Source organism: Macadamia integrifolia, chromosome 2 (assembly GCF_013358625.1).
Source record: "Macadamia integrifolia cultivar HAES 741 chromosome 2, SCU_Mint_v3, whole genome shotgun sequence".
In the NCBI taxonomy this organism is placed as follows: domain Eukaryota; kingdom Viridiplantae; phylum Streptophyta; class Magnoliopsida; order Proteales; family Proteaceae; genus Macadamia; species Macadamia integrifolia.
In genome coordinates, this window is record NC_056558.1 from 40,895,818 (window position 1) to 40,922,738 (window position 26,921).

Consider the following 26,921-nt stretch of genomic DNA (forward strand, 5'->3'; position numbering starts at 1 on the left):
TTTTTCCTCTCTCTCTCTCATTTTTTCGTAGAGACCCATCGAAATTCAAAACACTTTTAAGTCTTTAATACTAGGTGCCGGTTAACCATTGGTTTTTTGGTTCGGTTCGGTTCCAAACCAGAATTATAGCCTATAAAACCAAAATCGGATCAATTTATTATGGTGTGGTTTGATTCGGTTCGGTTTGATTATAACCGATCGGTTTTGATTCCGATAAACGGTTTTTGTTATATATTGACACCCTTAATGAAGGGTATGTCAGACCTCCAAAACACTTTAAATAATAAATCAGGTTGGGCTTATTATATGATCGTCCTTGAGAAATGTATCTCATTGTCCATTGGTTATATATTGATAGGAGAATTCTACCCAAAAATATATATACATTGATAAGAGAAAACTTTTGAGGCAAGTGCAAGAGGATTATATAATGAACTAATGCAGGCAATACTGGAGGGATTGAGCATTGGTGAGATTTGTAGTAATGCTAATAAAATAGTAAAGCTCATTTCTATAAGTAGTACCACATTGTGACTTTCGAGTATGCCTTCTTTGTTTTTTAACATATTATCTCTAACCCCATTTTGGTTCAAACCTACCAACGATGTGGTGTTTCTTATGATTTATCTAGCCCATAGGCCATGAAAATTTTCATGAACATTAACATCTCCTACCCGGACATTGATGTATTAAGTTTGTTAGTTAGAATCCCATTTTTATTTCTCATAAAAAAAAATAATAATAAATAGTAGAATTTCCCAAACAATCCTTCAACATGTGTAAAGTAAAACTTCTCCCAACAATGCTTAAAAAATAAAACCTCGATTGCAAAGGGAATTAAAGTAAATAGACATAAAAATAACTTAAAAAAGGAAGTTCTTAAATCATTCATCACGTGTGATTATATCACTAACTCCAAATTATTTCATATTTGGTTATTAAATTTGACTTTACTTTGCATCCAAAACCCTTTGATATAAAATGTAAATAAAAATTGGAAAAAATAAAGCTACCTCCCAGTGTGTATATTGTTAATAATAATTAATGGTGTCATTTCCGAGGCCTCACCCGGCAGGCCTTGACTGAGCCCAATCGGGAGAATCAAATACGTCCCCAATCGTTTATTAAACGTTTAGGGCTCAAGCCCAAGCCGACTAACATTTGGTCATTCCCAATACAAGGATGCTATCAGATGGGCCCGATCGGGATCAGGATCGATCGATTAATATTACAATTCACCAACATATTTAAAGTCCTTTTACAACCTGCTTACTCATATGACACATTTAAATTTCATATAGAGATAAAGTGTGTCATTAGCCCTTTTAAAAGCCTATTTAACCCAAACATTGGTAGCTCGATTAAACTTCGATACATAATCAACCGTTTATAAATGGGAACATACCTAGCCTATAAAGATCGATTACTTAAATGGACTGATCATCGTGTGAAGTCTTCAAAGTAAGAAATCCCAATCAGACCTGACTGGAACTAGCTCAACCCAACCAATTGACACCCATAATAATGATGAGGACCTAGATTTGGTCTTGCTAACTGAACGGGATGGTTATAGAATTGCCACCTTTGGTACCGATATAGACCCGTTATAATTAGGGATGTAAACGAATTGAATTCGGCTCGAATAGGAGCCTATCCAAATTCGAATCCGTTTAATAGGAGCGTATATGAATTCGATCCATTTATCCAATCGGATATCTAAAACGCTATTAAATTCGAATTCGCTTATCTTAATAGTAATCATATATTATTCGATCCGATTTGTTTAACAAAAGGATACTAAATACCTGAGAATCCGATTATAACTTAGTCTTCTTTGCTTGCTAGTGTGTAATTTTAAATGAAATCAATCACACATGCTCACTCACTCACAACAAATACATAAATCAATTCAAGCAATTTAGTTTTGAATCACATAGCTTCTAATCACAGCAAAAATCAACTTTAAGGGCCTAATCCAAAAATGTTTTTAGTTCAAATGTTGAGAAGATATGAGACATAAAGAGTAGATCTATCTAAAAAAAAACATTTGGTACTCCAATAACTACACAAATCCATCATGACGAACATCACATATGATATTTCTACACTATTCTTATGTAATAAAAATTGATATATTTACTTAATATTATAATGAAAGAAACGGATTCAAAAAAATAGATACGAATATTCTTTACTATCGGATAGCTAAACGAATCGAGTAATAATAGGTTGGAAACTAGGATTATTATATTCTTATCCGCTTAGTTCTCGGATCGATTCGAATAATTTTTGGATAAACACTTTTCAAATATAGATACCCTTAAACAAATACGAGCCCAAATCAAATACGAATTTTTCACTATCCATTTACATCCCTAGTTCTAATCGTGTGACCCTTACTCTTGGATTCCTCAAGTCCAATATAACATTATCACGTTCCAAAAACATCACCAGGTTTTCTCACACGACCATATGGGCTTGGGCCCTTGAAGGCTTACCACCGAGCCCACAATGACCCAGAAGCTTAGGCCCTAGGGATCCGGTAGAAATGTCGTATAAATAGAATCCTTTTTCCCAAAACTCGCGGTGGCGACTGCGTTAGGGTTTTCCAGTAGTGGAGAGAGGAAAGGAAGAGAGAAGGGAGAGAAGATGAGTAAGCCGGCGAAAGTTGCCCCCAAGGGCAAGAAGAAGGGAGCAAGCTTCGTTATCGACTGCGCGAAGCCCGTGGAAGACAAGATCATGGAGATAGCGTCCTTGGAGAAGTTTTTGCAGGAGAGAATCAAGGTAGGAGGCAAGGCTGGTGCCCTCGGTGATTCTATTACCATCACTCGGGATAAGACCAAGATCACCGTTACCTCCGACAATCCCTTATCCAAGAGGTACAGTACAGCACTCTCCGGTAACTGGGCTTTTAATTTTCCATTTATTCCTTTTACAGAGTTCTTTATCTATGTTCTGTTTTATCTGCTTTGTTGCATGTATTTTCTACGGAGTATAGTTCAAGTATCGATCTTTGCCTAAGTTGATTTTTGACGTGGATTGACTGTAAGAAAATATCTTGATTCAAAATCTTATTAATGCTCTTGTGCGGATCGGAAATGGGAATCTTCTTCTGATTTGCTTCATGCTGCAGGAATCATGTATACTGATTGTAGAAACGAGAAATGACTAGTTTGGATTTAAAGAATCAATTTATGACTAGTCGAATGATAGTAACGTTTTGTTTTCAAAATTTTTCGTTTGAAAAGTGGTGAACGGGAGATGGTTTATAGTGTTTATATTACGGAATTTTGGTAATTTACATGTCACTGTAGCCTTTCAAGCTATAGTTCAGGTCCGGTCTGCCTACATAGGTGCGCTAGTGATTTGAGGTGGTAAAGTATGGAGATACTGCAAAATTCTATTCTAATTGCTCCTGAAACATGTGTACTGGAACCATGTCTTTGCTGTAGTAGCTGGGTTCGAGGTTTAACAACTTTTTTGATTGAGATACTTCTAGAAAACTTGCTGGATCTACCATGAGTGAGAGTATATCATTCATTGGATGGTTTGGCATTGTCACGTGGGAAATGGTCATGATAACCTTCTAGAGCATGTAATTCAGGATTACCATGTTATAATATTCCACCATGCCTACATTGGACACCTTTGCTTACCAAGGGGTTTAGAAGGGAGATTCAAACAGTAGCATAAATATATTTCTGTTCAGCCACCAAAGTCAGATGTGAAATGTGAATATTTCTTGAATGCAATTTGGTTTCTTTCACGGTTCAGGGGCTTTCTTTTAGGTGATTTGTTTGATTTGTTCATCAATTCTTGTTTTTGGGCTTCAAAAATAAGAATTATTTTTGCTGAAGTATCAGTTTACTTGAATCATTCGATGATCTCTGACTAATTCTGCAAGGGATACCTAGAGAAGCTGATCTTTTTTGCTATATGGATGATGTTTAGTTGGGAAAAGGGATCGTTAAAGGTGGGATAGTAAATCCTTGGGGATTGGATTGCTAATTGTGTAGCAACAGATCTCTCTCTCTCTCTCTCTCTCTAACACACATGCACACACACTCATCACTCACTCACTCACACGCAACTATACTGCTGATTCTATTTTGTTATAGTTCACTAATATTAGAGGTAATTTTCTTCCAATTCACTTATTGGTAGATGACTCACACATTATAATATGGGTGTTCACCAATTATGGGAAAAGATTTTCTGAGCTACTGGGGCAAGGTACGCTAGCACCTTTGTGTCTCTCTCTTTCCTCTTCACATGGAATGACCTCGATGTCCTCATATGTAAACACCTCACTGGTGTGCTCCCCTATGCTGCTTGCTTAGAGAGCCTTCTCTTGTTATTTATTGCTCTTACTATTTATATTACTAAATGCATGCTATCGCTTTTTTCTTCTGCTGATTTTTTTTGGGGGTGGGGGAGAAAAAGAAGGAATAAAGATTCACTCTGGACAGTATTGGTTGTAGGTGTTCCTTGCCTTCCTCCCAATTCAATATAAAATTATATTCATTCTAACTATTTCATTTAATTAAACCCACAAGGTTTTTTCTGGCTGTTATTGTCCAGGTACTTGAAATATCTAACTAAAAAGTACTTGAAGAAGCACAATGTAAGGGATTGGTTGCGTGTCATTGCATCGAACAAAGATCGCAATGTCTATGAGCTGCGATACTTCAACATTGCCGAGAATGAGGGTGAGGAAGAGGATTGATTGGTAATTAGGTTTCAGTGTGTTTTCCTTTCGGCAGACCAGGTTTTTTTTTTGGGACATCATACGATGGTACCAGTTTTGTTTATGGAACTTATCAATGTTTCCGAATTAGCCCAATTATTCCCTTTTTATTGCTCTGTGTGTTATATTTTTGGTATTTTTTGGAGTATCAGTGCTTTGTTGTGCATTTTTTCTGTTCCATAGCCTCTCTGTTGTGTGGTATGCCCTTTTGCTCCCATGTATTTTGGTGGGAGGAATGGTTGTGGTTAGGATGATCATCCAATGTTGCCAAAAAGCTTATCAATACAACTGATTATAAAAAAATTTAATATGAGAGTAAGCACTTGTTTGGGATTTTGGAAAATTTTCCCTTTTATAGATTCTGTATCTGGGAGTTTTTGGATGGTTTGATTTCTACGCAATGCTTTGCGACACAAATATACTTATGGTGGCCAAAGGCCGGAACTCTGAAGGACTAATGTAATTCACCAGGGTCTGGGTGTGGTAATACTCTCTGGAAGTGATTTCATTGATTTCTTGCTCACTGAGCAGATTGTGAGCAGAATAACATTTGGCATGATTCGTTCTTCAATTTTAGAACACTTCCTTTGCATACATGTCCCTGTCTTAATCTAAAACTGGAAGTGTCATTACTTTTCTCAGATTTCCCAAAATCTTGGCCATGGACATCTCTCTAACCAGAGCTTCTCATGTCCATGGTGGAAAATTTAATCCTCTTCCATTCAATTCACTTCTAACCTCCCAACAATGGCCCCTTCCAATCTTTGCTTCATTTTCTTAAAACCAGCTCCTCATGCTAGGGTAAGGGACTTAGGGTTAAGGTTTTATAATGATGATTCCATTGAGCGTCAACCCTCTCTGAAGTAAACTCTAATCTAAAGGATCAAGAATGCCCCTGTTATGTTGACTACTATAGTCGCAGCCTTGACATTGGGGAGATTCGTTGGGTTGCCTGGGATAGGAAGATTGATGAGGTTAATTATCACTCAGATTCAGTTTTTTCAGAGGATTGATGAGGTGTCGAGTGGTTACCAAGATCTGGCAAAGGAAGACCCAAAAGATTTCAGGCCCTACTTCTGCCAAGGTGCGATTTACAGTTTGTTCTATAGAAGCAAGGAGTATTTAAATCCTCTCTTATTCTTCATATGGCAATGTTGAGGTTGACGAGAAGATGCCTCCACCAAAATCGGTTTAAATAGCTCGTAAACCAGATCGATCCGACCATTCACCCATCCCAATATTAGAGAGATTCTCGCTCCCAGATAACTCTCTTCCTCTAATCCCTTTTCTTTTCTTCCCCTTTCACTCTTCGTTGTCTGGAAATCCCTTAACTTACATCTCCTGCGATATAAAGCTTGTAATTCCACTACTCTTCCCTCCGATTCAATCTTGGGACGACTAGGCGAACCTCTTTGCCATCTCCACTACATTCTACGGAGGTAAGTAGGCTCACCCTTCATCAACTACTACAGAACCAAATAGAAAAAGGAGAGAGAAAAAAAAAAAAAAAGGGTTTACAGAAACTTAGGTACCGTTTGATAACGTTTCTGCTGTTTTTGTATCTAGAAATAGTATAAACGACTTTTCACGTTTTTGAAAATAAAAACGGATTTTTTGGTGTTTGATAAACCTGTTTTTCGAAACGTTTTTTGCAGACATAATGTCACTAAAAAACCTAATAGTATCATCGGATGCCCAAAAGGGAGAGAGGGTTCGATTGCATCTTTTTAGGTTTAAATAGTTGAGAGATTTATCTAGCACAACAACTTTTTTTTTTTCTTTCAAATTCATTTCTAGAAACAACGAACTTGTTTCGTCAAAGTTGTTTCTAGAATTGTAAATAGACATAAATTTTGATTTATGTTTCTAGAAATGGGTGAAACAGAACAACTTTATCAAATGTTTTTTAGGATGTTTCTCAGTTTATAGGAACAAGAAAACGTAGAAACGAAACATTGTCAAATGGTGCCTTATATTCACTCAATTTGCTGAATCCATTTCTTCTTGAAGGACTTTTCAAATGAGTCCACAGAAGTTAATTTCACAACATCAATGCCCCCTTCGAGTTTAGGATGAGAGGCTTTTTTGTTCTTAATTTATTCCCGAGTCCCACTTTCTGAGTTTAAAATCAGATTTCAAATCTCTCTTGTATTAGGATGGGTGAAGGATCGGTTCCATCCGGTTTAAGAGCTCCCCGGTTTTGGTGGTAACATCTTCTCTTTTCAGACCTAGACTGTCCACCTAAGTGTTGCCACTTATCAATCTTTTGTAGGTAGAGAGATACTGCAGACTCCATTTGGCAGACTCCAAAGAGGAAGCTCTTAGGGACAGATTCAGAGAATATTCAGGCCAATTAAATGATGAGATTTTCTTGAGTAGGGCTCCATCGGACAGCTGGGCGCCCCTTGAGTGGAGAGCAGATTAGGTTCATGTACGAGAACGATCCTGATCCGTGGATTTAGAATCAATTTTCTCTCTCTTCATTTAATAGATTCTAAATCCACGGAATAGGGACGTACGAGAACATTCTCGTACGTGAACCTGATCTGTTCACCCTTGGGTGTGTTCCCTATGCTCCTAGCTGTTGAATATATGCTGCATATTGTGCTATGTTGTAGATGAGTCAGATCTGTATTTCTTTGCTCATGTTTGGAAGTTATTGTAGTCCTCTTTTATTCTCAAAATTTTAAATAAGCGATGTGGAAAATCCGCGGTAGCTTCACATGAAGGGGAGAAAAGGGAAGAAAAACCTCTTCAAGGGCATCCGTGGATAAATTTACTACTCAGTGGCAGTTTTGTTAGCAATGTAATTGATAACAGTACAAAACCAAATACCTAGGAGTAAATTTTTTACCAAATGCAGCCTAAGGCTATGTTTGGTAGCCAAGAGAAGAAAAGAGAAGAAAAATGAATCTAGAAAAGAAGAGAAAAGAAAAGAAATGGTGAGAAAATAAAAAGAGTATGTATGTTAGGTTACCAAGAGAAGAAAAGAAAAGAAAAGAAAAGAAAAAAGTTCAAAAAATTTTGAATTGTAAGAGAGAGATATACACATAGGAAATCATTGTGTAATCATTCATTTTTTGTCTTATTATGTTTTTTTATTTTCTAATGTTTTCTTGTGTTTTTTACAAGAAAATTTTTGAGGAAGCAAAAGAAAATTTTACAATTCCCAAGGGGAATTTTAAATTTTAAAAGGAGAATCTTCTCTTGGATGAAGACATACCAAATGTAAAGAAAAATTCTTAACCCCAGGAAAAAAATACAAATTTTTTCTTTTCTTTTCTTTTATTCTCTTGGCTACCAAACACAGCCTAAAAGATTCATCATCATCAATGTGATTCCTCTACACAACATAGTGTTTTGAACCTTAAAGCAATAGCATGGTTCAACATGATCATATGTGGGAAATTAATTGTGATGCGGAATGTCTATTTGATTTTTGTAATCCTCTTTTGAATTTCTTTCACGTTTGAATTTTATTTTAAGCTTTTTTTAATTGTAAAAAAATAAAAATAAAATAAAAAAATCAATGGAAGTTATTTTTAGAAGCAAAATCCCAAGTTTATAGAATAAAAAATTCCTAAAATTAGAAATCTTTTTTTTTTTCCATTGAAAAGGTTAGGGTTTCATCCGATTTAGAAAATTAGGGTTTTAAAGATTTATATTTTGATATTGGAATTGAAATTGGTGGAATCCTTAGCTGAGGGTTTTTTCAAACGAAGAAAACAACTTTTGATCTAGAACTAGTCGCTTACCAGGGGCTTCTCGGCTATCATCATTCATCACGGCCGATGGTCTCAATCGAGTTGGGTCACGAGTGGGCGGCTAGTGGGTCTGACGCTGTAAAGGAAGTGTATTTTCCATCCACAACCAAATGGTTAATGGTGGGCATGCAAAATGCCAACTCCGCCACTTCTTATGCATCAGGAGTAATCCCGTGATTCACATCAACTCCACTCCAACCTTTCGAGTTGGAGAGTCGACTCCCCAGTTTGGTTATTTTATTCGTACCGGTTGATCCACACGGATAGAATTCATCATAGAATTGGTTGTTGGGTAGATTTCTTTTGTTCAAATCAGTCATATACAAGAATGGTTCTCGTAAGAAGACTTGATTCGCTCTCTTTTAAGAATTGATATAGCATCAATCAAATCAAACTAGATATCATTGTCATATTATTATTTGCTTTGGTCTTAAGAACCTTATTAATGTCTTGTTCTTATTAGCCTTTTAGTATCTTCTGATCCTTTGGTGGTGTTGGGATGAAATTTTGTTGCTCATTCCTATTACCGGGTTCAACTTGTCTGTAGTGAGCGTGAGATGCAGTGAACATTCAGTGGCCGAGAACATCTAGGCACACGACTCAAGGGGCTCCATGTAGAAACACAACCATAAAAGAAACGTAGTAAGTAATGTAAAAACAAGAATAAACAATACACACAGATTTACGAAGTTGACAAGATTGCCTACGTCCTCAATGAGATGAGATTCTGCTTCATTATCAATGAAGAATAGGCTTTTACAATGCTCGTCCTCACACCTCTCAAAATTGTGTATAGAGAAAGTAACAATCGCTACAAATATATAGCGAAAAACCCTAAGGGACTGCCGTTATACCTGTCGAGGGCCTGCACCAGTACTCCTGTGTTAAATTGCCCGATGCTCTTAGCACTAGTGTAGTGATTGTAGGCGATATTCATGTTCTATGGGCTCGCAACCAAAGATTCTACAAAATACTAAAATACAGAGTCAACACTACCGATACCGTTACTTATACGGTGAACTAATCGCTGGACTAAACTGTAAACCGTCGATCAAAGGCAGTTGAGGAAGTAAAAAAATTATAGGATTGGTAAATGGAAACTGGCTTTGAATTTAAAAGGGATCTGGAGGAATATCCCGCAGACGCCATTAATAAACATGAAATGGTTCTTAAAATTTAGCAAAATACCAATCCTATGCTTTCCTAGAAGCACCTGCTTGCATTTCACTCTAAAAAGTCCATAGACCAAAAGGCTTCTCTTTCTACTTTCTCTCTCTAGTCTCCACCACAGTTGTAGAACTATAAAGGCTAAAAATCAATTAGGAGTTAGGACTAGTCTTTGGTTCCACTCCAACTGCTGACAAGTCTTTCTCTTCAATCGTTTTCGCACCAAACGATAACGTCATCGTTTCCCATTAAAATCTTTAAAATCTTAGATTTTACTCTATTCCCGACCTCCCCAGTCTCTCTCTTCTCCAAACCTTGTTTATTCCTCTGCGATTTGCTGTTCCTTCCTTATCTGAAGCTCCAGAGGTGGAGATCGAGAGGGAGAGAGAGAGAGAGAGGAGGATAAGCAAGATCTTTTTAATGGGTTCTGATTCTTTTCCCGTCTTAACTCCATCCAAGCCCAATTCTTCACCCGCCCAGGAGGAAGACTCACCTAACCCTTCCACTGCCCTTCTTGCCTTCGATACTGACTCCTCCCCTTCAGACCCTTCTCAGAAATCCACCACCACCCCCACCACCACCACCATCCTCTTTATTACCCTTCTCATCATCACCTGCATCTCCCTTGCTGCCTCTGGCGCCTTTGCCTTCCTCTTCTTCTCCTCCACTTCTCGCTCCCAGCAACCTTCCACTTCTCTTGCTTCCCAATCTTCAACTCCAGCAGAAACAGAAACCACCGCTCGCCCTCTCACCAAGCTCGATCATCCCGTCGTTCTCCTCATCTCTTCCGATGGGTTCCGATTTGGGTATCAATTCAAAACCCCTACCCCCAACATAGGTCGTCTTATCGCCAACGGCACTGAAGCCGAAACTGGTCTCATCTCTGTTTTCCCTACCCTGACGTTTCCCAACCATTACTCGATCGTCACTGGACTCTACCCTGCCTACCATGGCATCATCAATAATTATTTTGTCGATCCCATCTCTGGGGACTCATTCAACATGGGCAGCCACGAACCCAAATGGTGGCTGGGCGAACCCTTGTGGGAAACCGTGGTCAATCATGGATTGAAGGCTGCTACCTATTTCTGGCCAGGCTCTGAGGTACATAAAGGTTCTTGGGACTGCCCTTGGAAGCTCTGCCAATATTACAATGGTTCTGTGCCTTTCGGAGAACGTGTTGATACCGTCCTACAGTACTTTGATCTTCCTAGTAGTGAGATCCCTGCGTTCATGACTCTGTATTTTGAAGACCCAGATCATCAGGGTCACAAGGTTGGAGCTGACGATCCGGAGATCACTGAAGCAGTTGCCGGGATAGATAGGATGATCGGAAGGCTGATTGACGGGCTGGAGAAAAGAGGGGTTTTTGAGGATGTCACCATAATTATGGTGGGTGATCATGGAATGGTCGGTACCTGTGATAAAAAACTCATCTATCTTCATGATCTCGGACCCTGGATTGATATCCCGAAGGATTGGGTCCAGTCGTACAGTCCATTGCTTTCGATTCGGCCTCCAGCAGGTGTCTCCCCTTCAGATGTCGTAACCAAGATGATGGACGGCTTGAGCTCTGGGAAGATTGAGAATGGTAAGAATCTCAAGGTTTTTCTTAAGGAGGATCTTCCCGATCGACTTCATTATGTAGGGAGCGATAGAATTTCACCCATAATAGGACTAGTTGCAGAAGGGTTTAAGGTGGAGCAGGCTAGATCGAAGAGTAAAGAATGTGGAGGAGCGCATGGATACGACAATGCATTCTTCTCCATGAGAACCATTTTCATCGGCCATGGACCTCAGTTCGCTAGAGGTCGCAAGGTCCCATCCTTTGAGAATATCCAGATATACAATCTAATCACTTCTATCCTTAAGGTACAGGGAGCCCCTAATAATGGGTCAGCGTCGTTTCCAGAAACTATTCTGTTGCCCAGTTCCTGATGCCCAGTTAGCTCGCATGCTTTTGAGGGATGTCTACCACAACAGGACGGATCAAAACTGAGCAAGATGAATCTGTCGTCCTCCGGAATGGGTGTTCCGAGTTCTTAAAATTAACTTACACCTGGTTTTGCAGCAGTGGAACAATGTAAGTGGTCATGGAATCCCTCTTAATCTTATTAATCATCTGAAGTATCTGTTAATGCCGACATCCCTACAACTCTTTTCTGGCTATCTTGGTTCTTGCTGGAGTATTTAGCAATTGAAGACTAGCACTATAGTTGTAAAGTTGTAATTTTGTAAACTGGTTTATTAATTTGCTTAAAGAATAGAGATAAAAGGTCCTCTTGGATCTTTATGGAGTTTATCTTTTCAGTTTTTTCCCATAATATTGCAGTATTCTTTTGCCATGAAAAAAAAAAAAAAAAAAATACAGTATCGTTCAATTCTTTCTGCAAGTATGACGTCAATTTTAGAATACATTGTTAAGTCCAGAGCTAAACATCGCATTCGGTTCGACAATGATCCATTTCCAAGTTTTCTTGTACGATTGGGCTTTATTGACGTTTATAACTACCAGGTTGGAACAAGTTGAAGTCTGGTATTCTGATTGTGATCTTTTTTCATTACGTTGGAAAAAAAATTCTGCAAAAAAACTGAACAATTTCATGCCTAGACGTCATCTATTTGCCCCTTCGTGACCATTATAATGTGAATGGTGATTGTATAATTTCCTGAATCACCGAATTTTTGGTTTGTTTACTTTCTCCAATAATAATTTTGTGCAAGCTAAATATTTGATACACTCTAGTACAACAATATGTACAGGGTTTGGTTTTCTAGATGTTAGATACTAATATATGCAAGAATTGGCGTATACGTAGTTTGTCTGGTATAAAGCTCAGGTGATGATGATTTAAGTTGTATCGCGTAATAGTACATAAAGATCACTACTTATGGATGTTTGACTCATAAAAATCTGATTCTTATACATCAGAATCTACTGATTGCCAAGAATAGAATTAATAAGGTTAGGGGTTCCTCTTTATTTTTCTCATAATTTGTCATTATTGCCATATAAAAACATATGAAATATTTATGAAGACAAGCACATTTTGCGTAACAAAATTGTGATTATCTTTATTAAGTTTCTAATAGGTACGCCAATGCATGTAATCTTCTCATAAATATATATATATATTTTTTTTTTTTTTTTTCAAATTTTGGTCTTCATAGATTTTTCATCTTAAATTTTGAGCAACACAATAAGTTGTTTGCAGTGTTAAAGGCTGCATTTTTAACTTTATGAGGTTGATAAATAGCGGTAACCTGCATTATCTTGATAAATATATTTTGGTGCCTCTTAGAAACAACCTTTGTTAAATTATTTTGTATTTACTTTAGTACTTAAGTTATTATTCTAGTTTTTCTTCTTTTCCCTATTTTCTTAACCTGCCATTGATTCTATAGGCTGAATTTATGCTGTTAAAACTGTGAGTTTGATGTATGTTGTGTTCAACTATAAAAGACACGTCAATGGAAATGTAACAACAAATTATTAAGTAATTAATTTGACTTGGTTTTTCCAGTTACTTGGGTCATGTAGACGAATTATATGAGATCATACTAAAGGTTGTTATGCGAAAAAAAGGGGGAAAAAGGGCTTAGGGAGGAGGGGAGTATTATCATGGTTTTGTAATTGAGTCATTATATGAGCACTTTGTGCAGTCAAAGAGGTTAGAGGAATGGGTTACTTTCATAGCATCTTGATGAGGCTTGATATCCTCACATTTCTTTTGTTTGGTTCTGGAGATATGTTTTCGTTACAGCAGTGATTTCAGAAACAATTGTTGGACCAAAGTTTAAATTAATCTCGTCCCTTTTTATTTGGCACTGTCCTGGATTAACTTGAATGGTTTCTGAAATCCTTTGTACCGGAATCATTGATGTTCTTGTAAGCCGATGAGATGTTCCTTTTTGTTCATGGTAGAATGACTATTCCTTTTTGTTCATGGTAGAATGACTACGGTCACTTGTAGTGTCATTTTGCTTTCTTTTCCTTCTTTTTCATTATGGCTGAAAATTTCATGCTTAGATTAATATAGAAAGGTGCAACAGTATGACTGTTCAATTACAAAGTTGTATTGTTTACTTCAGCATATCTTGCCATCATATCAGCATAACTAACTTTAGATCAGCTCACATGTCAAAGAACAACCTGATTAAGATTCAGAGCAATATTATTAGTGTCATGAAGGAGTAGGAAAGGGGTCCAAGGCCAATATTCTAAATTTCCAGAATTGATCCAATCTATCAATGACTGCAGCCTGAATCAGCAATTAGCCAGTGGCACACTTGTGTTGACTCACATAGTCCTCCCCAAACAGCTCTTGCATCTGCCTCCTGCTCATCCTGTATTCATGCCTTGCTGCACAATTAATGACAATCTAGGATGACAAAGCTCAACCTGCATTAATCTTGGATGTGTAATCAAAACTTCCGTCACATATAATTATGTTCCAGTTCTCCTGTGGAGGGTTTAGGTAAAGTAATAGTTTGGCCTGGGACTGTAGGACATTGTTTGAGTTAAGAGGATTAGTTTGGTGAATTGTTGGATAAATAATTCAGCAAATTCAGATCTAACACTTGTTGATGGAACTAAGAACCTGGACAGGATTTGGGAAAATTCTCTCAAATGGATTTTCTATTATTTCTTTTGTTCCTTTGAAGTAGGCCAATATGGTATCCATTATGATGATTCTGTTCTTCTCATTGATGGACAAGGCTCTTAGAGTTTTGTTTCTCACACCCAGTATTGAAGCTGGCCATATTCTTTTTGGTGGTTGGAAGATTGTGAATCCCCCCCCCTCCCTCCTTTTTTCTTGATAAGTTGTATCTCTTTCTTTGGTTAATTTGCCAATTTTTAACTCAGTCAAGCACATATTCCATACCTCTTAATTCTATCCAACAGACATGCCTTATGTGACACCAATAGTGATGTTGATAGGCAATCTTCTTTTGTGTACTGTCATTTTAGAAGCTTAAACTATCTTAACAAGACTCTTTTAAGTTAATCCAGTGAACTCCTCAGGTACTCCGATCTATTGTCATAGTAATTTTATATTTCCACTCTTTAATTTTTAAGGAAAAAGAACTCTGAATTTCTTAGAAGTGCAAAGAATGGTTGTCACTTATCATTCTCTGAGAACTAATATAATTGGAGAGAAGTCTCTTAGAAGAAGTCAATGGTTGGGATAGAAATGAATTGAGGGATGGGAGAATTGGCTACTTGCATCATAGGTCGTCACTCTCTTCCTGTAATTATGTGCATCTTTTGAAGCATGTCTCTTTGATTTATTATAACATTTAGCAGTACTTTTGGATCTGATGAGGCTAGAGGTGCAACTTCTCAGCTCAGCACAGCATAGCTAACCCGTTGTTAACATTGGCGAATTGTTATAAATAAAAGGGAGATGCAGGGAAATTTTTTATTATCAATGTTCTTGGTGAGATTTTGAGCACATATACACATCTGCCAAGTGATTATTTGTTAGTTATGAGAAAATTTTATGGTTAAGTCTAATAGATCTTGGACCATTTAATTGCAACTGAAGAGAGTCATGGATCTTTTAACCTTTATAGCATCTTTTGTAGAAAGTGGGCACTCTCAGAATTGAACCTGCATCTTCATTCTTGCAGCCTGAGCTCTTATCCTCATACTAAGAGACAACCCTGGTCAACGAAAGCCATCAAATATGCTCTTCTCATTTCTTTTTATCAAAGTTTTGAGGCTATCTATAGAACTTGCATATGGATTAGAAGTGTTATGTGCCACAGATTTCAAAGCACTCAGCTATTAACAACAACAATATGAAAATGAAGAAGTCAGACAACCAGCCTTCTGAAAATATAGCAATATGAGGAAAGTTAGACAACCTCCTAATAAAGAGTATATTACACCAAGGCAATGAGGGAAGTGAGAAAATACATTTCAGTGGGTGTTGAGTTGTCACAAGGAAAACCACATAGCTATTGTGGAGAAATATATAAACAATGAGAAATGTTGGAGATAGCTCAAGATAAAACAGATGATCTTAGCTCCAACCCTCTATTGTTGATGTAATCACGTCATCAAATTCACCCAAAATAAATAAATAAATAAATGAATAAATAAAAATTAAAAACAGAGGTTAATATTAGAAAGAGAGACCTTGCCAAAAAATACCTAAGAACTTATGGAAAGAAAAACACCTTCCACATTGATGAGATTCTCAGCTTCCCCACGACGCCAATGCACGAGTAATTATCATATTATTTACATGGAACCCAAGTATTCAGAGCAAGAAAGAAAAATTATAGGAAAAATATTTCTCCACAATTTTTTGGGAGATTGATCCGTTGTTTATACAATCACTTGGTCGTATGGGTGAGCATCTAATACATGTTATTTTTACTTTCAAATATACCTCTCTTTACCCATGTAATTACAGAAAGTGGGACAGATGTTGGATACTCTCCCGTATGACTAGGTGATTGTATGAGCAACAAATCTATTCTTTTTGTTTGGTGGAGTTTTACTGCACAAGCCAATACTTGGACCAATGCAAGATCATGAATGAACATGTACCTATCCACACAGGAGATAGAGAGTTCTTTTGTGCGGCTATGTGTCAGATTAAATTGTCAATGGCACAACAGGGTGTTTGGTGCGCATCTAACGACCATAAATGTTTAGGCACGAAACCCAAGGTGGGTGCACATAACCCAAGGCGTATCTGGGCATTAGATGCACTCCAAACTCCTTGTTGCGCCACAAAAGATCCAAGTCCCTTTGTGTCCTATGTGTCCACACCATTTCATTCTAAGAATCCTTTGTTTTTGGGTTTCGATCATCTATGGGCTATCGACTGCCTTCACTTAACATCATGAAAAAGATCATTGTTTAAGCCAGGTCTTTACAAATGTTGTTATTGACGTTGTTGGCCCCTCTTCCGTACCTATGTATAGTTACTCATTTTCTTTGTCCCGGTAGAGATCTGATCATCGAGTGTTTTCTTTCTCCATTGAAGTAAACCCTCATCTTCCTTCCCACCCATTGCTCCGAGTTCGAGTTGGGGCCATCATTTTTCATTATGGGAGATTATGGTTATGTTTGATTGTCAAGAAATGAAAAAACGCGTCGAACTTATCAGATATTTTTTTAGATGGGTAAACTATTAAAAAGGAAAGGGGTGAAAGCAGGTAACCGCTGAAGACTCGAACCTGAGACCTCCTACAGGTGAGAGTGGACTTAGCACATGACAACCTCACCAAGTGTGTTTGTATGGATTATCGAGAAGAGAGGAGCCATGGTGGTTCCTCTGGACTATTCGGATCCCACGAGTGAATAGAAAATTAGATTTACATTGGATCTCACCTGAATCGCCCATTCTATCCGCTTGGGGCGAAGTTTAGGGTCTGTTTGATAACGTTTCTTCCGTTTCTATTTCAAGAAACGGCAGAAACATAAATTTCAGTTTCTAGAAACAGAAACGGAATTGAAGGTGTTTGATAAGTCATGTTTTTAGAAGTCGATAATAACCAGTGAAAAAATGACCACAAGTCGTTTCTAGAAACGGCATTTGTTTCGCCTGGGTAGTTTCTTGAACCATAAATAAGTAGAAATTTCTATTTCTATTTCTGAAAATAAGTGAAACGAAACAGTTTTATCAAACGCTTTTTGCTCTGTTTCTGTTGTTTCTGAAAACAGAAATGACAGAAATGCGTTTCTTGAAACGTTATCAACCGGACCCTTAATCTCAAACTTCGATTCAAACAGGAGGAAGAGTATGCCATGTCAACGTGCCCTCGATAATTCAAATCTTGTGATCAGACGTTGAAACATACATTTAATCTATCCATATCACTGAGAGCACTCACAGGCAAAGCACAACGACCCAATTATCAGGGCGGTGCCACTGAGCTAATAGCCCGTAGGCGAACTCAAAAGTTATTAACCGTTAAAATGGTAAACGGTCATTAACTAATGTTCAAATGTCCAAGTGTCCGTTGGATTAAGAAATCTCGAAAATGTGTAGGGTCTAGAATCTAGCAAAAAAAAAAAAAAAGTGTAGAGTCCAGTGTCTGGACGTTCCTCCCTGTACAGATTCAAATGGAGGCTTGTTCTTTCTTGTTTTATTGGATGATAGGATCGTTTTCCACCCACAAATACGGAGTTCTGAAAACGTGGGACGGTGTGAGTTGAGACGAGAGAGAGAGATTGATTTATGGGTTTTGTCGTGTAATTGAATTTTATGGGGGAGAAAATTTGAGTTGCTGTTAAGCTCTTGGTCATTTATTTTTTAATTACCACCTTCATGGCAGAAATTCTTGGGTCACCTTGTCATCTACTCTGGAATTCTTCTCCCCTGCGACCCTCTTCTTCTTTATGCTCTTTCCAAATGGGTCTGCCATCAAATCGGTACGCAAATAGCTGGATTTGTGCCGCTGCTCCTGTCCCACTCTTCCTCACGCACACAAAGAGACTACTTTCTTTCAAGGTAGGTGCTAGGTAGCCTCCTGCCCTTTATCCTTTATTCCAAGCCCTCAATTTTCCTCCTTGCGTTTTTTTTTTTGTTGAATCTTGATTCCAGAGCACCCATTTTGTAGTATTTGTTTTTGTGGTTTATACTGTATCTTAGGAATTTCTGAGAGAAACCCGAATACCCATGTTTAAGATCTAATTCAGTTTCTACTGTTAAGGTTTTCTTTCCTGAGTAATTTCATTGGGATATGGATACCCTTTTCTTCTGAAACTTTCATTTGCTGGTTCCTTTGAAATAACATGGAAGAATCATGAAATATACACTTCTGATTATCTTTATTGGATATTTCACTGCAGGTACATGCAACTATTGCTGAAACTGATAGACCTAAATGGTGGGAAAAGAATGCAGGCCCAAACATGATTGACATTCATTCCACTGAAGAATTTTTAAGAGCTCTAAGTGAAGCTGGAGATAAATTAGTCGTCGTCGAATTTTATGCCACATGGTGTGCTTCTTGCCGAGCTTTGTTTCCCAAGGTTACATCACTTCCCCACCCCCTCCCCTTTTTTTCTGTGGGTAGATAAGGTTTCATCACTTCTTTTCTTCAGGATATCTTTTTGATGCCTACATCTGCCTGCCAATATTGAAGATTATTACTTCTTATTTTCCTGCTTGTGGAAACCTTTAAATCCAAACAAGTATTATATGGAAATCTGTTAGCATATAAAAGCTGGATCTTAGTGATGAAGAGAGAGTATGACCACATTATGTAGTTCTACAGTCTTTTTTCCCCTGTATAAATAATTGAAATGACTGCTTGGGATTTGATACACAAAGTTGCAGAAACATCTGCTGCGCCTTAGTAAATTAGGTGTTGCACAATTTACTATCCAGACATCCTCTAACATGACATGATATACATACTGGTATCTGATTCTATTAGATATTATGAACTGTAAATCGATTTCTAATATCATATGATACTTATGAAAAATTTCTAATATCGTATGATACTTATGAAAAATTGTAAAGACATGTTGTATTCTGAGAAAAGTATTATGGTTCTGCATGCCATTGTATGTTGAAATTTGGGGGTCAAGCATGTCTCACACCAAATTGACCTCCCACCTCGAGAATTCATTACTTGGACTAACCTGTGCTGGCAAATGCTTATTGTGACAAAACAAGATAAAGAGAAGATAATAGGGGAAAGAAGCATAATTGTCACGGCGTTGCCTAGGCGTCCAGGCTCTTTCTTGGTCCAAGGCAACAACATGTAGCCAATCACATTTATTTGGGATAAGGCTGAGTTGAGTTGGACATCTAGCAATACTTGAAAAATGCTTTTGCTGCCGCACTCTTTCGTTATATGTAATTGAAATGGTTACTGTGCACCCCCTGCTTTTGGTTACTCTGATTTTACTTCTTTATGTATGTCTCCTAACTTATACACTTTTTTATTTTTTGTGTTTTCTAAATCCTGTCCTTCCCTTTCTCCAGATGAGTGGTTTTTGTTTACAGTATGAATGATTGTTCGTCTTGCATCTCTTCTCAACAAATGATTGTGTTATTATAGGTTACTTATGTTCTCATTTCCGTATCATCTTTTTTGATATTATATTCCAGTTTTACAGGGTGATTTGTAGTTCTGACATTAACTTTTAATTTCCTGTTAGCTCTGCAAGACTGCTGAAGAAAACCCTGACATTTATTCTTAAAAGTGAATTTTGATGAGAACAAGTCTATGTGTAAAAGCTTGAATGTAAAGGTGCTTCCTTATTTTCACTTCTATCGTGGAGCAGATGGGCTGTTGGAATCATTTTCGTGCTCACTTGCAAAGGTAGGTTTTATAACCAAACCTTTTAATAGTGCCTAAACCTATAATTGCTTCACAGCACTTTTTCAGTTGGATTCTTCATTTAACATTTCGGCTACCTCCTACCATCCCCCAGACTCTATTTCATGCATTCAAATTAGAAATTCATGTCTGTCTTTAGAGTTTGAAAGCAAATAATTTGTGAAAATTAAACAAGAAAATAACCCTTGGAGGTTGAGCTGGAAGTACTTAAATGCTTAGTAAAGGGCTCCTCTACTATGACTTGAAATAAAAACAAATTTAAGCCGTTCAACTGTGTTACATCGTTTCGTGTACTTCTCTATCTTAATCCAAAGTTTTCTGAATACCAAACAGATTCCTCGTCCTTCTATGGATAAGAACGTTCCCACTCAATGTATTTCTGTAGCAAGAGCTCTATTAAAAAAATAAGAGAAAATAGAAAATTATGGCATTCTCCATGTACAAGGACATTCTTTGTGTCAACTTTCAAGATCACATGCACTTTTTTTGTGTGGAGATGCCAGACTATGCATATAATCAATGATCCCTGTTATGAAACTGAATGCGCTGTACTTTAGAGGCCTAATGTAGTTGCTATGGGGCCACCTTGTTTTAGTTCTCTAAAATATTCCAAGAGTATGGATATGCAAGCCTAAGTTCAATGTGCTGACATAACTCGAGCAATACAGTTTTGTTTGCTAAGTTTGGAAGGCCGCCAAAACTCTTACTTGATTCACATCGTTAGAAGTGGAAACCCACAAGGTGACAAAGTAAAACTTCACTTTTAAGTCCCCCCATATAAGTTGGGGCCATCCGGAATGCTTGGACCTGAGCTATCTGCAAATGCAAACGCGCACACACACACACACAGAGATGGATATTTGTTGTCGCTCACTAGTGTACATTCATGAATAATGACCTATGCTATTCATTGATCATGTTGTTAAACAATCTGCAGTTTCAGAGAATAAAGGATGCCATTGCAACACATAACACGGCTCGATGTAGCATTGGTCCACCCAGAGGCATTGAAGATTATAACCTTCCTGAAACCTCCCCGGTTGCAGCTGCAAAGGACAAGATAGTTGAATCTAGTTCAAGATAAATCCTTATTTCCATTTATCAATCATTGATCTTGTTGTGTCTTTGTGCAAAGGACACTAAGCTGGTGCTTTACAAGCAGTTCATGGTGGAGGGGTCCTCACTCCTAAATTGTATATGCTTAGCTTTTCTTGTAAAAGAATTCTTCAGAAGTCCAGGTTCTGCTGTATTCTGTGCAATTCTTTTTAGCTTGCAATGTACAATATTAAAGATATCTTGTTTGAAAAGGAAATTCTAGATTCTAAATATTCATTCAATATACTCTTTTTGTCTACTTGGTGTTACTCTTATTCATTTCCTTTCTCCTTTTCTTCTTTAGCTAATGGAGAAAACCTTGGACTATTTTGCATATTACTCTCTAAATTGTATCATATTTAGGTTCTAGTATCTCTGTCTGTAAATTTCCCTATTAAAGCGTATTATTTGTATAGACCCTTGGAGGTGGGAAAAAGAATAAAAAACAATTCAATGAGAGAACTTTGACATTGATAGTAAATTTTATTCAGAGAGAATAGAAAAGGGAATTCCTGAAGGAAAATAAAGCCCAAATGGGCAACTGGGGAAGAAAATTTTAGCTGTCTCTTGATTTGTATTAAGCCTTCTTCAGTGCAATTGCATTCCAGACTATCACTCAAAATGTAGTCATCCACTCAATGCATGGTTAGATTGAGGTGCTCCTGTTCAGCTTTCCACATTCGTCTATCAAATTCTTTCCATTCAGCAAAGCACCTTGCCCGAACCTGAAAATATGGAACTTGTTTCAGATTGGCTTGCCTCACATCTCATTTGAAATTAATGCGAATAGAGACAATTAATCTGCATGGTCCTAAATGAACTAGAGATAAAAGAAATGGCACTAGGAGTATAGTGCAACTGTATTCTTCCGCACAAGCAATGCCAATTTGATCTCTGCCATTCCCTTCATCAATCAGTGAAATAAACTGTCAAATTTGACACAAGCAGTTACAAGGTTACTCACCCCCTTCCATGGGGCCTTTCCATCAATAGCTTTACCCTGCAAATATATCAAGTTTTGTGTAAGAGAAAGTATCCAGTGAATAGGTGCCTAAATGGGAAAATCAGATGTATATGCTATTTATATTGTCAACTTGAAGATCTGAGAGTCAGTAGGTGTATGTTTACCTGGTCTCCAAGCGAAGGCACTCCCTTATGTTCTATCCATTGGGCATCAACAACACCTATCTTTTCATGGGCTGGCTGCACAACATTCCAAGACAATAGTCATTTATCAAACATTCTGTGAATGAATTCCATCAGAAGTAAAATGCTAAGCTAAAATGATTGATCTGGTTGCTTCTCAATCTAGATATCATGTGTTTATTGATAAAGAAGGCATTGGTTTGGCTATAATTTTATGCCAATTGACAGAAAATGGAGCAATTTCGAACAGGCAATCGTGAAAATTTGTGGTTTTGAGGTTATGCTGGGTTTGATAAGCCCCTTGGCCTTTGCAATGAGTTTAAGGGAAATTCAAGTGGCTGAATCAAGTAGGGTAAGGCTCCAGTGAGCAGTTGCACTGTGTAATGTAGTCTGACTTTACATTTGCACTGATAATGTGAAGTTGAACAGCTTTCACAGTAACTAAAACTTGAAGTTGCCAAGCATCTCTTCATCAGCTGTCTGTGTTATTGCAACAATTGGTGATATTTAGGAGGCAGGACCAGCAAAAAAGTGCCATTTGCAGCTGCCTTAGATGCTGTAATGATTGTTAGTTCTGATATCATTAGCAAATAAACCATGTTGAAGATAACGCTCCCACACAGAACTGTATCATAATTCACAACCATAACTCATTTCCTTAGCACCTCTCACTTCCTCACTACAACAAAAGGATCAATTAAGCCAATTCATCATAATGTCCAAGAATTTCAAAGACTATCTGAAATAAAAGATTGTACCTTCACACATTTTTGCAGACTGAGATCTAGACCCCAACCATGTACCAAATCATTCTGCAGCATATTGAAGCTGTTAAATGCTAATAGTAACTTCAAATGGAGCAATCTGCTTTGATTTTATCCCTATTGCTGATAGGATAAATCAATGTTTCTGGGAAACCATCTATGACTATGGTCAAAACTAGCAAAATACCTGAATCATGTGCCAGACACAACGCCACGACTCTCGTGAGAAAACTGGAGCCATTATCTCAACGAACCTATAATATTTTTTACCAGCAGTAGTTCCGCAAGAATGTAAGACCATTTGGAAAATCTTCTAAGAAGATTATTTAAATATTTTATGCAGTATCTATCTATGTCAAGATGGCATCATGTATAATACAAACTTACCCTGCACAGGGTGGTAAATGTGGGTCGCGACACCAACCAGTCCTGTCAACAGTCTCCCTGCAATTACCATAAAAAGTAATTCAAAATTTGATCTATAGGCCGTACAGCTTACTTCAGAATATGATTGCAATCTTCTACTTGTGGACTTCTACATCATCCCTCCTCTCTGTCATCGACCATTGCAAGAAATTCTTTGGATCTAATCCTGGCTGTGATATCTCTAACCCATACTTCCTTGCAAGTTTAATATACCTGTTTGAAAAGCACAAGAATTCACGATGTTATCTAGATTTAAGAGAAATGAAAAACTTAAAAGGTATTTAGGAAATAGCAATGGCAGATTTATGATTTTACAAAGAACAGAATGAATAGAAATATTTCGGAGGGTTAGTACAACATTTTTTCTTGATATGATGAAAGGGGGATTAGTATTTCCTAGTTCCAACTGATAAAAGTTAATTCTTGTAGGTACTTACTCTTCTGCATTAAAATTCTCTACTCCGAGATCTTCATCCCAGAGAAATATGTATTCATATGGGGCTATGATATCTGGATGGAGAAATCTCTTGGCATACCACCTGAAAAGAAGATTATACTTGCTAAGAAAGCCTGAATAAACTCACTATGCATTGTCAAAATATGCAGGATTGCGCTTACTAAACACTAAGAGACTTGACATAGGAAGAAAATGAAAGAAGGGTTGTTCAGAAGAAACAAAAGTTTTGCTAGGGATGTGCAATGATCCTCTATTTTAGAGGGAGGAATCTTGATTACGTGATAATTTGGGAGGAAAAGGAAATTGAAAACAAAGAAAAAGGTGAGGGGGGAGAGCATTAACATTTGAATTATCTACTGATAGCATAGAAGGGAGAGAATAAAAAACAACAGAACAACAGAAATATCAAAGAAAGGATATGTGATTTTATGCAACTTTTGTTCCAAACAAGTATATTTTAACCTTTTTTTTTTCTGCAACATATACAAGTTTAAGGCCAACAGAAATTAAATGGAGAGTGCCCTACCACTTTGTTTGTCGTCTTATGCTGACATGAATTGCTCGTTGAGACCACTCAAACTCGTCCCACTCACTTGTCTTCCCATCATAGTGAAGTAGAACAAACGAAAAGTTCTCCGAAAACTAAACAACAAAGATGGAATTAAAACTTCTCAACATGGGAAGTAGATCAGACAACAAAAACAACCAAGAAAACCAAAATCTAAAACTTGGAAGGGTTACAACCTTTGAGATAATATCATCAACTATGGCCTTCTGAAGATATCCGACAGTTAAAACCAGCAGATACTTTGGTTTTGCTACCAACTGCTTCATAGATGAAGCCACAAAAAGAAAGAAAAAAGTGAGTCAAACTCTACAGCACATTAACTGATTCTATAAGGAAATTGGACAGAGAATAGAAACCTCAGGTCTTAGTTAACAAATTGAACCAAAGATTCCTGGGCAACTACACAAACTTAAGAAATCATACCTCTGTAAGATTTCTTCTCAAGCCATGGAGATACAAATCGGACTGAGATTCAATAATACCTGGAGGTAAGGACTCAGCTCCACGCGGATTTGTTGGAACATATATCTGGACATGGATTTCAAGTTTACAAGCTTAGGTCTCAAACAGAATCACTCATCATCAACTCATGAAGCTAAACCAACCAAGACACAAAGCAAATAATTTTTTCCGCACCATAGCACTAGAAATGTCTCTCGATTGCACATCAAAAGAGCCATAGGATAAAATATCTCCTAAAAAATCACTAAGTATGCAGGCTGCAGCCTGAGATCCAAAGGATTTGGAAGTCATATCATTCTTCAGGCTCTGTTTCTCAGTTTCATATGGCCAGGCAATAATAAAAAAAAAAAGCACATACCTTTATGCTTTCTTTTGGTTTAGAAACCAGATTAGCATACTTGGTTTCTGAAGTAAACAATGGATCCTGTATTGAGTTTACAAAAATCTGTTCACAAAAGAACAGTGGATCAATCCTCTCTGAATATGGATTCGGCACATGCCTAGCCAACTCTACCTGAGAAGAGGGGAAGCTTATTTCAGCCCAATAATTTCCTTCGAAACATAAAGCAACATATGCATTCTCATTTGACATTTGATCATCTAGAGAACTACCTTCAATGTCATAACTGTATGAAACGAAGAACCAACAAAATATCCCATTAAAAAACCGAATACTGGTAAAAGGATCAGTTCAAGTGCTGATGATCTCCTACGAGATTCCATTTTCACTCTGAAGTAATAAAAAGAAAAAAAAATGGAAATTAGTTGACATGGTAGGAGATGGCCGTAGACAAGGTTTGAAAGTCGACTATGAATTAAACTGCACAAGATGGACAGATTCAAACGGTAACCTGCGCATGGTGACTGGCAATCATATCTCCATATTTCAAGTCTAGTGCTGTCTGTCTCTCAAGAATAACTGCCAATGTTTGCATATAAGAAAAACATTATCATTATCTGAGGAAGGAAGTGGATGCTCTGAACAAAGAAAAGCATCCATTAATGGGTGCTAATGCTAATTCGGTTCCTCCCTTGTATCAATAACTACTCTACAAAACTCAGTTCTTCCAAAAAAAAATTATCCTTCCATAATTCATAAATCAGAAGCAGCTACAGAAATTGAATCAACACACAATCAAATATAGATCTTATACTCTTACCAAAACAGTATATAATGGAACTAGTTCAGATCGAACAGAGCAGAATTGTCCTTTCAAGGATATATAGAACAAAATGATAAATTTTTCCGATAAAAAATTGTTTAACTTTTACATAAACCCTCTATGAATTTTGTTCAAATGAAGAACAACTTTTGACCTTTGGATGAGTAAATGTTTTATATTGCCACCTATTCTCCCATCCTCCTATCGATAAATCCAACTTTTCTAATAAATAAATAAAAAAGAACTTGCAAAATATCCTAGTGTATTTGGTTCTGTTCATCACACATGTTGATATCCAAGAGTCCCTTTTGAGTCTTGCATCAGATGATATGCCTCTTGCAGAATAGAAAATATGAATAGATATTGGACGATTGCAAAACAGAAGAATCAGTCAGTTCTTCACCACTGGAGATAAAATCAAGTGGGTTTTACAGAGGACTAGTCCAGTGACGAAAAACCTGATTCTTCTGATCATGCAAAAGAACTCAAAAACATCATCATTAGAGTAGTAAGAACAGGAAACACAAATAATGGTATTCATAAACCAGGAGATTGAAGACGATGGTACCTGAAATGAGAAGATGAGTTCTCTGGAGCCCAAAATCCAAAGCTGTTGGGAAGGAAATAGAGAATTCATGCAAGTGAAGGGAAAAATTGAAGTTTCCATAGCCATGGCCGCATTTAAGCTGGAAATATTTGAATTCATTCTCATTTACGTTTTAAATTAAATGCATACCATTCAGGACTCACAGAATGGAAACCCTCAAAACGACCGAGTTGGTAATTGACAGTTGGTACGTGGTCTCTTCTTTCTTTCTTTGTACTATTTACTATACATGGTT

General features: G+C 37.3%; 3 protein-coding genes and 1 pseudogene across 6 annotated transcripts; 3 read left to right on the forward strand and 1 right to left on the reverse strand.

Moving 5' to 3' along the window:
- Positions 1–2,566: 2,566 nt before the first annotated feature.
- On the forward strand, positions 2,567–4,883 carry LOC122072143 (60S ribosomal protein L22-2-like). Its single transcript, XM_042636705.1, has 2 exons — positions 2,567–2,879; positions 4,582–4,883. Exons 1-2 carry the CDS (start codon positions 2,650–2,652, stop codon positions 4,724–4,726), a joined length of 375 nt encoding a protein of 124 aa, XP_042492639.1. The 5' UTR covers positions 2,567–2,649; the 3' UTR covers positions 4,727–4,883.
- A 4,859-nt stretch (positions 4,884–9,742) lies between these two features.
- On the forward strand, positions 9,743–11,988 carry LOC122072230 (ectonucleotide pyrophosphatase/phosphodiesterase family member 3-like). The gene has a single exon (XM_042636804.1). The coding sequence runs from the start codon at positions 10,099–10,101 to the stop codon at positions 11,614–11,616; it is 1,518 nt and encodes a 505-aa protein (XP_042492738.1). The 5' UTR covers positions 9,743–10,098; the 3' UTR covers positions 11,617–11,988.
- A 5,834-nt stretch (positions 11,989–17,822) lies between these two features.
- On the forward strand, positions 17,823–21,352 carry LOC122061283 (annotated as a pseudogene).
- Positions 21,353–21,532: 180 nt separating this feature from the next.
- LOC122071878 lies at positions 21,533–26,921 on the reverse strand. Of its 4 annotated transcripts, XM_042636339.1 has the most exons (15): positions 26,648–26,918; positions 25,768–25,835; positions 25,529–25,646; positions 25,275–25,430; positions 24,878–24,982; positions 24,631–24,714; positions 24,413–24,528; positions 23,867–23,968; positions 23,529–23,642; positions 23,391–23,447; positions 23,191–23,257; positions 22,998–23,051; positions 22,222–22,296; positions 22,058–22,093; positions 21,533–21,818 (listed from the first exon to the last, which is right to left on the reverse strand). In XM_042636339.1, exons 2-15 carry the CDS (start codon positions 25,773–25,775, stop codon positions 21,729–21,731), a joined length of 1,182 nt encoding a protein of 393 aa, XP_042492273.1. In that variant the 5' UTR covers positions 25,776–25,835; positions 26,648–26,918; the 3' UTR covers positions 21,533–21,728. The 4 variants fall into 4 exon arrangements, 3 of the variants coding, with proteins under 3 accessions (XP_042492273.1, XP_042492271.1, XP_042492272.1); XM_042636337.1 differs by lacking the exons at positions 25,529–25,646; positions 25,768–25,835 and having other exon boundaries at positions 26,648–26,921; XM_042636338.1 differs by lacking the exons at positions 25,529–25,646; positions 25,768–25,835 and having other exon boundaries at positions 24,631–24,711; positions 26,648–26,920.

Bases quoted from the DNA above. Each gene is read 5' to 3' on its own strand.
- LOC122072143 (XM_042636705.1), top strand. From the start codon at position 2,650: ATGAGTAAGCCGGCGAAAGTTGCCCCCAAGGGCAAGAAGAAGGGAGCA. The intron at 2,880-4,581 runs GTACAGTACAGC...GTTATTGTCCAG, and splicing joins GACAATCCCTTATCCAAGAG to GTACTTGAAATATCTAACTA.
- LOC122072230 (XM_042636804.1), top strand. From the start codon at position 10,099: ATGGGTTCTGATTCTTTTCCCGTCTTAACTCCATCCAAGCCCAATTCT.
- LOC122071878 (XM_042636337.1), bottom strand. From the start codon at position 26,791: ATGAGAATGAATTCAAATATTTCCAGCTTAAATGCGGCCATGGCTATG. The intron at 23,448-23,528 runs GTAGAAGATTGC...TGGTAATTGCAG, and splicing joins GATGATGTAGAAGTCCACAA to GGAGACTGTTGACAGGACTG. The intron at 22,297-22,997 runs GTACAATCTTTT...AATGTTGTGCAG, and splicing joins GTCTGCAAAAATGTGTGAAG to CCAGCCCATGAAAAGATAGG.